At 48.5% G+C, this 12,953-nt stretch overlaps 1 protein-coding gene across 12 annotated transcripts in view; it reads right to left on the reverse strand.

Annotated features, from left to right (window-relative positions):
* Positions 1-1,626, reverse strand: part of LOC129547205 (uncharacterized) — a 33,383-nt gene extending 31,757 nt beyond the window's left edge. For 4 of the 12 annotated variants that reach the window (XR_008684030.2, XR_016035920.1, XR_016035918.1 and 1 more), the window contains exon 1: positions 542-729. Coding sequence is in view for 1 of the 12 variants with exons in the window: in XM_088830660.1 (XP_088686786.1) it covers positions 542-594; positions 739-759 (74 nt within the window). In the remaining 11 variants the exon portion in view is untranslated. The other 8 variants (XR_016035923.1, XR_016035925.1, XR_016035922.1 and 5 more) reach the window with 5 other exon arrangements.
* Between the last annotated feature and the right edge of the window lie 11,327 nt (positions 1,627-12,953).

The following is a 12,953-nucleotide window of genomic DNA, read 5'->3' on the forward strand; positions in this document are numbered from 1 at the left end:
CTGACCCTGGGACCACCACAATCAGTGCCAGTGCCCAGCATATAGTGGATGCTTCTGGCATCTCTCGAGCTAGGAGGATGAGGAGGTAAGGACATCCAAACCATCCGAGCAATGGGCCACCCACTTAAGCACGACAGTCTCCAGTGCCCCGGGGGGGACCAAGCGGGCATGGGTGTGTTTCAGGGTTGGAGGAAGTCAAGAACCTGAAAGAGTGGTGCTGGGCTACAGCGTGACATCACAGGTTTGGGGTTACTTACTCATTTTTTAGTTATTATTTTTTGTAACTTTTTATTTTGGTATAAATTCAACAGACAGGTTGCAAGAATATAAGGGATTCTTGTATACCCTTTACCCAAATTGACCATCACTGACATTTTGCCCTTTTCTTTCTCTCTGTATGTATTTTCATGTAAATACCATATATAAGTAAATTGCAGACATCAGCCCCCTTTCTCCCTAACTGGCGTGTATTTCCCAAGAACATGACTTTCTATCACTTAAATAAATAAAATGATCCAAATCAGGAAATTTAACATCTTACCAGAATAAAATACAGGAGAACCTCCGAGATGTTGCTGGCTCAACTCCAGACCACTGCAATAAAGCAAATATTGCAACAAATCATACAAATGTTTTGGTTTCCTGCTGCTTGTGAAAGCTATGTTTCCACTATGCTGTAGTCTGCTGTAGTCTGTTAAGCACGCAATAACATTATGTCTGAAAACACAATGTACGTGCCTTAAAGTAAACATATTTCATTGCTTTAACATTCTAATCATCATCTGGGCCTTCAGAGAGTCATCCTCTTTTTGCTGGTGGAGGATCTTGCCTCAGCATTGATCTGCTGACTAATAGGGGTGGTGGCTGCAGCAATTTCTTACTATGAGACACCAGTGAGTTTGGCTGTAATGACTGACTTTGGTGAAGTTTCTCTGGAGCATGCAGTGCTGCCTGATAGCAGCTGGCCCACAACAGAACTTCTTTCAAAATTGGAGTCAGTCCTCTCAAACCTGCTTTATCAACTAAGTTGAGATCATAGTCTAAATCTTTTGCGGTCATTTCAGCAGTCTTAACATCTTCACAGGAGTGGATTCCACCTCATGAAACCACTTCCATGTCCTTCCATAAGGAGCAGCTCGTCTCCATTCATGTTTGATCACGAAGTTGCAGCCATTCAGCCCCATCTGCAGGCCCCACTGCTAGCTCTCTCGCTGTTCCCACTGTATCTGCAGCTAATTCCTCCACTGTATTTTGAACCCCTCAAAGTTGTCCATGAGGGCTGTGTATTTTGATACTTGAACCTCTTCCTAAGAATCATGAATGTTCTTAATGGCTGTTTCATTGTCTGCACTGAACATCTGCTATTCACTGCAGGACAGTCATGCGTGAACTGGGCTAAAGCTTTTGCACAGTACACTGCTTCACCAGACACTTTCATGTTGTAGAGATGGCTTCTTTCCTTCAGCTTCATGAACCACTTCTGTAGCTTCCTCACCTCTCAGCCTTCGCAGAATTGGGGAGAGTAGGGGCCTTGCTCTGCATTAGGCTTTGGCTTCAGGGAACGTGGCTGGTCTGATCTTCTATCCAGACCACTCAAACTTTCTCCGTAAGCAGTAAGGCTGTTTCACTTTCTTATCAGCCATGTGTTCATTGAAGCAGCCATTTAATTTCCTTCAGGAACTTTCCCTTTGCATTTACAACTTGGCTAATGGTTTGGTGTGAGAAGACTAGCTTTTGGCCTGCCTTGGCTTTCGACGTGACTTTCTCACTAAGCTTGTTTTCAGCTTTTGATTTAAAGTGAAAGACACTTGACTCTTCCTTCCACTTAAACACTGAGATATCACTTCAGGGTTATTAACTGGCCTAACTTCAATTTTGTGTCTCAGGAACAGGGAGGCCCGAGGAGAGGGAGAGACAGGAGAACACCTGGTCATGAAGCAGTGAGAATACACATGACGTGTATTAATTAAATCTGCCTTCTAGTATGGGTGTGGTTCGGGGTGCCCAAAACAATTACAGTAGTCACATCTAAGCCCACTGATCACCATTACAAATATAACAATAATGGAAAAGTTTGAAATACTCAAAGAATTACCAAAATATGACACAGAAACAGGAAGTGAGCAAATGCTGTTGGAAAAATGGCACGTGATAGACGCAGGGTGGGCTTCCCTGGTAGCTCGGCTGGTAGAGAATCTGCCTGCAAGGCAGAAGACCCTGGTTCAATTCCTGAGTCGAGAAGATCCCCTGGAGAAGGGCAGGCTACACATGCCAGTATTCTTGGGCTTCCCTGGTAGCTCAAATGGTAAAGAATCCACCTGCAATGTGGGAGACCTGGGTTCGATCGCTGGGTTGGGAAGATCCCCTGGAGAATAGCATGGCAACCCACTCCAGTATTCTTGCCTGGAGAATCCCATGGACAGAGGAGCCTGGCAGGCTACAGTCCATGGGGTTGCAAAGAGTCAGACACGACTGAGGGACTAAGGACAGCACACAGACGCAAGGTCACCACAAATCAGCAATTTGTAAAAAACAGAATATTCACAAGACGCGATTAAGTGAAGAGCAATAGGCCAAGGCTGGCCTGTACTGCTGGGGTCTCTCAGTATTAATGCATTTTCTGTACTATACCACATTACTCCTATCTAACCCAGAGCTCACTCTCAGGGTCATCTCAGTGACACCTCTAAGAAGCCTTTGTTTCCGGGGTCCAGGACTCTCCAGAGACCTATCCCCCTTCACTTTTTCCCCTATTTTAGTCAGAATCACTGAAGGAGGTATGCAGGGTGAACGTGGGGAAGGAGGCCTTACAGAAACAAATCCTCTACTCTGGGCTGAGGAAGCAGCCTGGGGCTCCGGCTTGCAGGTTTCCCCCAAAGGGAACTCAAATTCTCCCCCTTCCCCCTGTGTGGGCTGTTCACCACCACACGTCTTCACCTGCAGCCCAGGGCTCCTGAGACTGGAGAAAGGGGCCGGGCTTGCACGGACCTCTCCTGAACTAGGCTGGTCAGTTTCACATTCATTCACTCCCTCACTCGCTCATTCGTTTACCCCCGTTCCTGGTCTGATCACTGCTTGTCGCTCAGTTATTTTTACAACCATTCACTTGTTCCTGTGATGTCATCAGACACGTTTACAGGGCTTTCTTGGCTAGTATCCATCAGCCTTTATTAAACAGTCCAGTCCTTTATTAAAAATTGTTTTAAACATGCTACACACAGTATCTCACTGACTCCTCATGATCACTCTGAGACAGGAACTATTATTGTGTCTCTTGTACAGTTAAGAAAATGGAAGCACAGAGAGGTTAAGGAACTTGCCCAAAGTCACACAGCTGGAAGAGACCCCACCAGGACTCTAACCCGGGGGCTCCTCATTCTTCAGTTACACTCCCTTGTCTGATGATACAGACGAGGGCGGGGGTGAAAAAGAGACTTTTGAGATGGTGAGAGGCTGGTGCTCACGTAGTTGGGGGATGAAGACCAGTACAGGAAACTGTGAGGTGTGTGATGAGTCTCCAAGGCAGGTGGGTCTCCCATTGGAGCTCAGAGAGGGTTCTGCAAGGCCAACTACACTCAGCAGCTGCAGTGGATCTGGGATCCAGCCCAGGTCCAGGGTTCTGGTGTATATCTGGCTGCTATGTGTCCCAGCGCAGCAGACGCGGTCACAGAGGGGCAGCTGGGTTCCACGGGAAGGTCTGGCCAGAACCTGGTTCTGCCTGTTGTTGGCATGACTTTGGCCAAACTATTTAAGTCAGGCCTCAGTTTCTTCATCTGAAAAGTGGGCCTGATAATAGTTCTTAAGTCTTGGCATTGTGGTGAAGACAAACCACAGCATCTTAGCAGGCTCAGCTCAACAAGGAGTAGCAAGTGGGCCCTTCATTTTGACACCGCACTGTGTCTGTTACCTTCCTGAAGTGAGCCGGGGGAAGGCTCAGGAAAGGAGGGAGGGGAGGGGGTGGCAGCATGGTTTGAATTAAGCTGTTTTTATGCACCTCAGTTCAGTGACAAATGGCTGTAGTGACGGAGAAGCATGGTTTCAATTTTCCATCTGGGAGCAGACGTCTCGTGGCTCTGCCAGCCTCGTCCGGAAGTGGGCAGGTCATCCCAGCGGCCTTGGGAGCCGGGGACGGTGGTTCTCCATCCGCATGCCCACTCCCAGCCAGCCTGCCCCACCACCAGGCTGGTGGGGGAGGAAAACTGTCCTTGTCGACCCCACTTGGGCCTCTCTGGACCTTCTCGCTATCCCTGGACAAGGTGCTGGGCTACGCTGGGCCTGTTTCCTCATCTGTAAATGCAGTATTGTGGGGTTGTGGTGAGGAATAAACAGGGGATGCCCGTGAGGTGTGAGTTTTCCAGCCACCCACTCCTATAAGGAAACTTGACCTTTCGATCTCAAGTCCTGCCCCACATCTAGTGAACTTGGTAGAATAAAATCAGTCATTCAGGGAAAAGCATCCTGGTTTCCTCTGTCATTTCAAGTTTAAATTGGTTCATTCAGAAGGCCTGCTTCTCCTTGAGGTGGCGCTTGCTGCTGCTAAGTTGCTGCTAAGTCACTTCAGTCGTGTCCAACTCTGTGCGACCCCATGGACGGCAGCCCACCAGGCTCCCCTGTCCCTGGGATTCTCCAGGCAAGAATACTGGAGTGGGTTGCCATTTCCTTCGCCAATGCATGAACGGGAAAAGTCAAAGTGAAGTCGCTCAGTCGTGTCTGACTCTTCGCAACCCCATGGACTGCAGCCTACCAGGCTCCTCCATCCATGGGATTTTCCAGGCAAGAGTACTGGAGTGGGGTACCATTGCCTTCTCCAAGGTGGCACTTAGTGGCCTTTAAAAATGGAATCAGAGCCCAAATCTCCTTGGCTCAGATCCCACTCGCAGCCCCGGTTTCTCTGGAGTTGAATCCCAGCCCTCCCCACAGCCTCATGGCTGCCCTGACCTGCCCTGGACTCTGGCTCCCCTGCCCGTGCCCTCCCTCCCTCCAGCCTCGGTGGGGTCCCTCAGACCAGGCGCACTGACTCCCCAGCACCCTGGGGATCGCTGCTGCCTCCGCTTGGGATGCTCCACCCTCCATCACCCATGCGGCTCCTCCCCTTTTCAAGGCACCTTCCTGACCACTTAGGGTAGAACACTGACAGCCCCTGCCTCAGTGCTCCCCGCCCCTTCACGGTTCATCTTGATGGCACTTCTCACCAGCTGACATACAACACGTGTAACTTGTCTTAATGCCTGCCTTCCCTACAGGAAGGCAAGCTCCCTGTGGGAACAGACACATTTGTATCTGCTGTGTCTTCATCAGTGGTGTCTCCAGGACCTAGACAGCACCTAGCACAGAGCAGGTGTTCCATTCTGAATGTCAGCTGGATGGAGGGATGGACAGACAATGGATAGACAGATGGTAGATGATGGATGGACAGATTGTAGATGGTGGATGGCAGATGGAGGGTGGGTGGGTGGATGAATGGATGGGAAGATGAGTAGATGGTAGATGACGAATGGACGCATGGGTGACTGTCTTCAGTCTGATGGCTGGGGAATTCTGCAAGTTCTGGAAGGAAGCGGGGAACAAGGCCCTTCTCTGCTCCAGTTTCCAGAACTTTTCTGGGGGTTTCCTCTCTTTGTCCCCACCTGACTCCAACACAATGAGAGGCAGGCACAGATGGCCCTTCACAGCACTCAGAACTTATTTAAGCAAAAAAGGGACCATTATAAGAATGCTGTGGGTCCCACAGAATCTCAAGGAGAGCTGGAGGGACAGGCGGGAGCATTCTGCAGCCAGAGATCACCCCACACGAAGGCCTGGTGGGGATGGGACCTACCTGCTGGGTGACTGCCATGCGGCCCAATGGGATTGGAGTCCAGAGGCTCCTGTTAGGCCCCAAAACACAGGCAACCCAGTTCACTTTGGACTGCAGATAAACAATAGTATTTTAGTAAAGGTATACTGCATACAATAATGTTCTTATTTTGTCTAAATCTGGCACCCCTACCTGCTACAGCTGCCCTGAGAAAAGTTTCTAGACACCAACTTCCTTGCATCGAGGCTCCCAATCTGAAGTCATACAAATACGCCCTAGGTGTGTACCTAGTTCAAGGGACTCTGGGAAAGCAACTGTCCCAGAGCTGAAGCCCCTACAGCTCCCCTGAGAAAAGTTTCTAGACACCAACTTCCTTGCATCGAGGCTCCCAATCTGAAGTCATACAAATACGCCCTAGGTGTGTACCTAGTTCAAGGGACTCTGGGAAAGCAACTGTCTCCAAGCTTCTACAGCAGGAGGGGATTCTGCCTCCTGGGGTCAGGGACCTTCTCAGACCACGGTCAGCAGCTGGGTTTGGGCTTCCACTCTTCCATTATGTGTAGAGCTTGGGCAGGGTGAAGAACCAGATTCTGCTGAAATCTGTTGTGTGGTCCATGAGATTTGGCTTTTGAGATCTGAACATTTTTTTTCCTCAACCCATTTTCTCCACTAAATATGTCTATTTAGACACAATCTCCACTAAAAGGAAGCAGGGTTCCTTGGAGAAAGGGCTGACTCCAGGACTAGGGTAAAGTAAGTACAAGGCAAGCCAGGAACACCATGTGCCAGAAGGCTGAGCCAAAATTGATGGGGCTGTGTCAGAAGGACACAGGGCCAGCTGGAAGGGGCTCTTGCTGCTCAAATCTGGGATGACTTGAGCATGAAAACACAGAAAAAAAAATGTAATCCACTGCATGAAATAAGAATGAGTCTGTAACAATAAATGTGTGTTTATGTATGGATGTGAGAGTTGGACTGTGAAGAAAGCTGAGCGCCAAACAATTGATGCTTTTGAACTGTGGTGTTGGAGAAGACTCTTGAGAGCTCCTTGGATTCCAAGGAGATCCAACCAGTCCATTCTAAAGGAGATCAGTCCTGGGTGTTCACTGGAAGGACTGATGCTAAAGCTGAAACTCCAATACTTTGGCCACCTCATGCGAAGAGCTGACTCATTGGAAAAGACTCTGATGCTGGGAGGGATTGGGGACAAGAGGAGACGGGGACGACAGAGAATGAGATGGCTAGATGGCATCACCAACTCGATGGACATGAGTTTGAGTGAACTCTGGGAGTTGGTGATGGACAGGGAGGCCTGGCGAGCTGCGATTCATGGGGTCGCAAAGAGTCGGACATGGCTGAGCGACTGAACTGAACTGATGCTTGTATATAACATAATACACATGGAGTACACATTTATAAAATACACAGTGTGAATAAATGAACGAATAGAGGGGAAGGGAAACGTTTTCCTGAGATGAAAGCGCCAACGGACAAATGTGGAAGGCACAACATAATGAGAAAAGGTAACATTCGCTGCTGCTGCTGCCAAGTCACCTCAGCTGTGTCCGACTCTGTGTGACCCCATAGACGGCAGCCCACCAGGCTCCCCCGTCCCTGGGATTCTCCAGGCAAGAACACTGGAGTGGGTTGCCATTTCCTTCTCCAATGTGTGAAAGTGAAAGGGGAAAGTGAAGTCGCTCAGTCATGTCCGACTCATAGCGACCCCACGGACTGCAGCCCACCAGGCTCCTCCGTCCATGGGATTTTCCAGGCAAGACTACTGGAGTGGCTTGCCATTGCCTTCTCCGGTAACATTCGCTAACCGTCACAAAATGCTTGTTTCAGGGAAGAATCATCACCCGATGTTAAAACTGGGGGCTGTGTTATGGGGGTAGGATATCTACACAGTCCCAACACATCTCGCTATAACTAAAATATTTGCTACCAAAAAATACAGGCTCTTCTCAGTGGAGAAACCTCGCAGATATCATCTTAACCAAGATATCAAAACTGACATGCGAGCCCCACAGCAAACAGGCACGTGGCCCCTGGTGTGAGGCACTAACACTTACAGTATCCCTTATGGGAGACTCCTTCCAAAAACACGTCATCCGAATCTCACAAGGAAGAAATGTAAGACAAACTTGATGTGAGGAGCATTCCACAAAACACGTGGTCAGTCATCTTTTCAAAAATGTCAGCGTCATAAAAGAAGAGCATAAAGTGAAGAGCTTATCCAGATTCAAGGATACTAACGAGATGAGAAAACTGAATGTGATTCATGATCTGAGATCTTCTTTTGCTGTAACAGACATTCCTGGACAACTGGCAAAATCTGAATAAGGTCTGCAGATTAGATTACATAATGCATCCATGTTCATTTCCCTGATTCAGATAATTACACCAGGGTTATGGAAGAAAATGCCTCCTTCCTCCAAAGAGAACGTCCATGTTCTTAGGAAATATACACTAAGATATTTAGAGATAAAGGGGGTTTCATGTCTGCAACTCCCTCTTAAATAATTTAGAGGAGAGAGAAAGATGATCAAGGAACAGCAGTAAGTGTTCCTATCTGGGGAAGCTGAATGAAGGGCAGAAGGGAATCCTCTGGAGTATTTCTGTGGCTTTTCTGCAAGTCTGAGATAATGTCAAAAGAAAAAGAAGAAACAAAAATCTGTGTAGTAAGTCAAAAGCTAAATAAAATTCACGTCTTTATTCCTGCTCTTCTGCTAAGGACTCCCTTCCCCAAGAAAAACAGGGACTGCTGAATGAAAGCTTAGGGCAGAACTTTGAGGGGAAAAAAATGAGGAATGCAAAACACATTTGTTAAAATGATGATATAAACTAACATGTATATAGCGCTTATTATGTGCCAGGCTTCCAAATGTTTTAAGCAAAATATTAACTTGTTTGAACCTCATAACAACTATACAAAACAGCTGCTATCACAGCTCTATTCACAACAGCCAAGACATGGAAACAATCTGAATGTAAACAGAGGAATGGATAAAGATGTGGTGCATGCGCAGAAGGGAGTATTACTCAGTCATAAAAAAGAACAAAATAATGTCATTTGCAGCAACGTGGATGGATCTAAAGATCAGCATACTAAGTGAAGTCAACCAGAGAGAAAAATACAAATATCACATGTAGAATCCAAATTACAATACAGATGAACTTATCTATGAAACAGAAACAAACTCACAGACATAGCAGATTGGTGGTTGCCAGGGTGGAGAGGGTGAGGGAGGGATGGAGTTTGGGATTAGCCTATGCAAACTATTATATATAGAATGGATAAACAGCAAGATCCTACTGTATAGCATAGGGAACTATATTCAACATCCTGTGATAAACCATCATAGGAAAGAATATGAAGAAGGACATATATATATGAGTCACTTAGCTATACAGTAGAAATTAACACACTGTAAATCACCTACACTTCTACAAAACAAACTTTTAAAAAATCCAAAGTAGCTGCTATTATTGTTCCCATCTCATATATGAGGAAACTGAGGCAGAGAGGTTAAGTACCTCATGCAAGGTTTCACCAGCTCCAGATTCTTCTTCTGTCCCCTCTAAAGTATCCTATAGGGAAGATGTCAAAGGTTCCAACCATGAGGAGTTGAAAAGGGAAAATGAGACAGAGCGCAGACTGAAACCTGAAGCCACATCCAGTCACCAACTACCAAAACACTGCCCCGATAGTCACCAGCTACAGAGGGGCTGGGGCAAAGACCCCAGAGTGAATGGTGGCAAACCTAAGTGTCCAGGGAGATAGCTGTCACGTGGACAAGCAGCTACCATTGCTCAGCCCGCAGGACGGTGTCCACCTGCTGGACTGGGTTGAATAGTATCCCTCCCAAATTCATGTCTCCCTGCAATCTCAGAATGTGACCTTACTTTGAACTGGAATCTTAGCAAAGGTAATCAGTTAAGGATCTTGAGATGGCCATGTGACCTGGGGCAGACACTGGAGTGATGTGGTGAGAAGCCAAGAGATGCCCGGGGCCCCCAGAAGCTGGAAGAGGCAGGAAGGATCCTCCCCTACAATCTTCAGATTCTAGAAGTTTCAGACTTCTGATCTCCAGAACTGTGAGTGTCTGCTGTTTAAGCTACTGGATTTATGGTCATTTGTTACAGAAGTTCTAAGAAGCGACACCTGCAGTTCTCATCTGTTCACACATGAGCCGGACCTGACCTACCCAAGGTCCCTTCTCCAACCCACTTGACAGCTCGATCTGCAACGTGCTCAGGAAAAAAGATGCATCTCTCCAAACTTCCTTGCAGCAAGGAGTGGCTGTGGGACCCAAGTCTGACCAAGAAGGTATCAGTGGAAATTCATGGGCTGAGACCTCTGGGAAAGCTATGCTTCCATTGTTTTTCTGGTTGAGAAACAGACTCGGGTTCTCCCTCAGAATTCCAGAATTGAAAAATACACTACCTGGAATAAGAGGCAGAATCAAACCGCCATGTGGCTTCTGCCCTTCATGGTGTCTCTTCCTTCCTGGAAGGTCTGCTACGGGATAGAGGTGAAGAGTCATCTTTTAACCACAAGGACACACGCCACTCTTTGAGGATGGCAGAGCAGCAAGTGGGAAGGAACCTGGAGGACTTCCCAAGCGTGCATCCCCGGGACCTCCCTGCCACTGTGGTTGGGTCTCTGTTACATGCAACTCTATGCATTCCCAGCTGACATTTTGACAAAGAAAATCTAATTAGGATTTGAATTATATTTGACACGTATATTGAATTAGCAAATTGTTGATGGAGACGTGTGCTTATTAGACGAGACAGCACAAGCTTGGTGACCAGTTAATCCTGGCATGTAGTGGCACTTGGCACAGGTGGGTTCCTTTGCTGCCTTCCTGGGTCAGACAGGGGTGGGGGGACAGTGGGTCTGGACTGGTGACAGTGGGATGGAGTGGAAATATCCTTGGACCACAGCCATGAGTGGTGTAAGAAGGGAGCCCACGAGCTGGGAGCCTGTTGGCTGACAGGCTGGCCCATCCCCATGCAGGTAGCAGCAGGGCCCAGAGGGTGGCCTTCTGCCCACGTGGGATCCAGGCCAGCCACTGACAGAATTGGTTTAATAGTCTTGTCTCCTGGTCCTTGGATGAAGGCTGCTACCGGTTTAGTTGGCCAGGATGAGTCAAAGGAATACCATCAAGGTTTCAAAACCTGGACCTTCGGCACCAAATTTATTTTTTTAAGGGGCTAAAAGATTTTTAAAGTCCCAGTGGTAGTCCAGGACAGGTCTTGGTGTGAAAAACTGGAAGGAAAATGGGTAAGACAAACAAACAAATCCACTCCATAAAACATGTAACGGTTTCAGGACCACCCACCAAGCTGCAGGGTTTTACTTTTTTCCTTTTTAGAATGAAGTGGCCATGGTTTGAGGAGCCAGGATTTCACAGTTCCTGTCATCCCTTCCATGGGTCCCTAGGGCCCTCGGGACAGGGCAGGAGAAAGAGGGAAGGCAGGTCTCTGGTGGGAGCCAGAATCAGGGAAAAGGCTCTGAAGTCGATCTAGTCCAAGGATCTTCCAGCTTCCGTTCATATTCTTCCAGGGAAGAGGCGTCACTTCCTCTTCATAAGGTCCATTTCACTTTTGGAAGTCCTGCCAATCTGAATCTTCCTCATTGTACTTGGTAGAAATCTGTCTCCCTGTGGCATGTACCCACTGGTATTAGTTCCATGCTACCAAGCAATGTAGTGATACATGTGACAACCATGGGCACCCACCAAGGGCTGAGCGCGTCTCGAGGATGACCTCATTTAATCCACACAAGCACCCCGTGTGGCAGGCACTGTCATTATCGCCCCTTTACAGAGGAAGCCACCGACGCGCAGAGAGGTTCAGCAACTTGCCCAGTGTCACACAGCTGGTGAAGAGGTGATGTGGGATTCAAACCCAGGCATGTCTCTGCGTCCTGACTCTGAACTCTTAGACCACGTGACCCCTTTGTGGCCCCTGGTCTGCCTCTCTTCATTCTAAACCGTCCTGTTCTGTCACAGTTGCTCACAATAAACCTAACACTGGCCATGTGACCCACTGGTGATGAAAGGAATGCAAAAACAGGCCCGCGGGGGACTCCCAGGAATGATTTTCTTCCCAATAAAAGAGAGCACTGTGGGAAGGAGGACCCGCAACCTCACCCCTTCTTCCCATCTCAGACTCAGTGTAGGGGCAGTCTGCGACCGGTGGCTGCGCTGCCGGCAGAGGAGTGGGGAGTGTGTATGGATGCTGACCAGCTGTCCCGGCATCCCTGAGCCTCTGCCCCCAAATCATCCCCTTCTGACTTCTCACATGAGATATCTGGATGTTTTCGGAGTGATGATTCTCCAACAGACCCAGCACCAGAAGCATCCCGAGGGCTTGTGAACTCCAACAGGTTCTGACTCACAGGATCTGGGCTGGGACCCGAGAATCTGCCTTTCTGACAAGTCCTGGGGCTACCGCATGGGTTCGTGTTAGCTGCCGCCCCAAAGCATGTCACCCAGCACAGTGGCCACGATTATTAGAACACTTTCCAGCCCGCGGCTCCCCTGTAATCACTGCTCTGCGGTGAGGTCACTGTGAGAAATTCCGTTTCCTAAATGAGCAGCCAGAGGCCCAAACAGGCAGAAATGACTTCTCTGGTGGGTCAGTGGTTAAACCTCCCCCCTTTCAATGCAAAAGGCATGGGTATGATCCCTAGCTGGGGAACTAAGATCCTACATGCCACACAGTGCAGCTGGAAAAAAAAAAAAAAAAAAACTTGTCCAAGCTTCCTCAGTTGGTAAGGGGGTGGGAGGCAGGCCAGGGACTCTCAGGTCAGTGCTCAGTCCCTGGGTCACCTTGTGCGGAGCCTCCTCTGTTGGGGTCCCCAAGCAGCGTGCTAGCATTCAGGCTGCTCACACCACTCCTGCACACCTTTGCTGCATCTCAGACGGACTCTGCAAGAAGGGAGCGCCAGCTCCCTCCAAGTTGCCATTGTCTCCCCAGTTGCCAGTGCATCTTTTGTGTGTTGACATTTGGGGTCAAAAACTTTGGGACCCAGGGTCGCGGCATCCTGGGAGTTCAGAAGAACTTCCTGAAGCAGGAGAAAGAGGTGTGGGCACCAAGGAAGGCTGCAGGCTCTGCAGGAGAAAGGCTGGAAGGGCCACCCCCA

The sequence above is a fragment of the Moschus berezovskii genome, chromosome 22 (assembly GCF_049115385.1).
Source record: "Moschus berezovskii isolate FMDL1 chromosome 22, NW_MosBer_1.0, whole genome shotgun sequence".
In the NCBI taxonomy this organism is placed as follows: Eukaryota; Metazoa; Chordata; class Mammalia; order Artiodactyla; family Moschidae; genus Moschus; species Moschus berezovskii.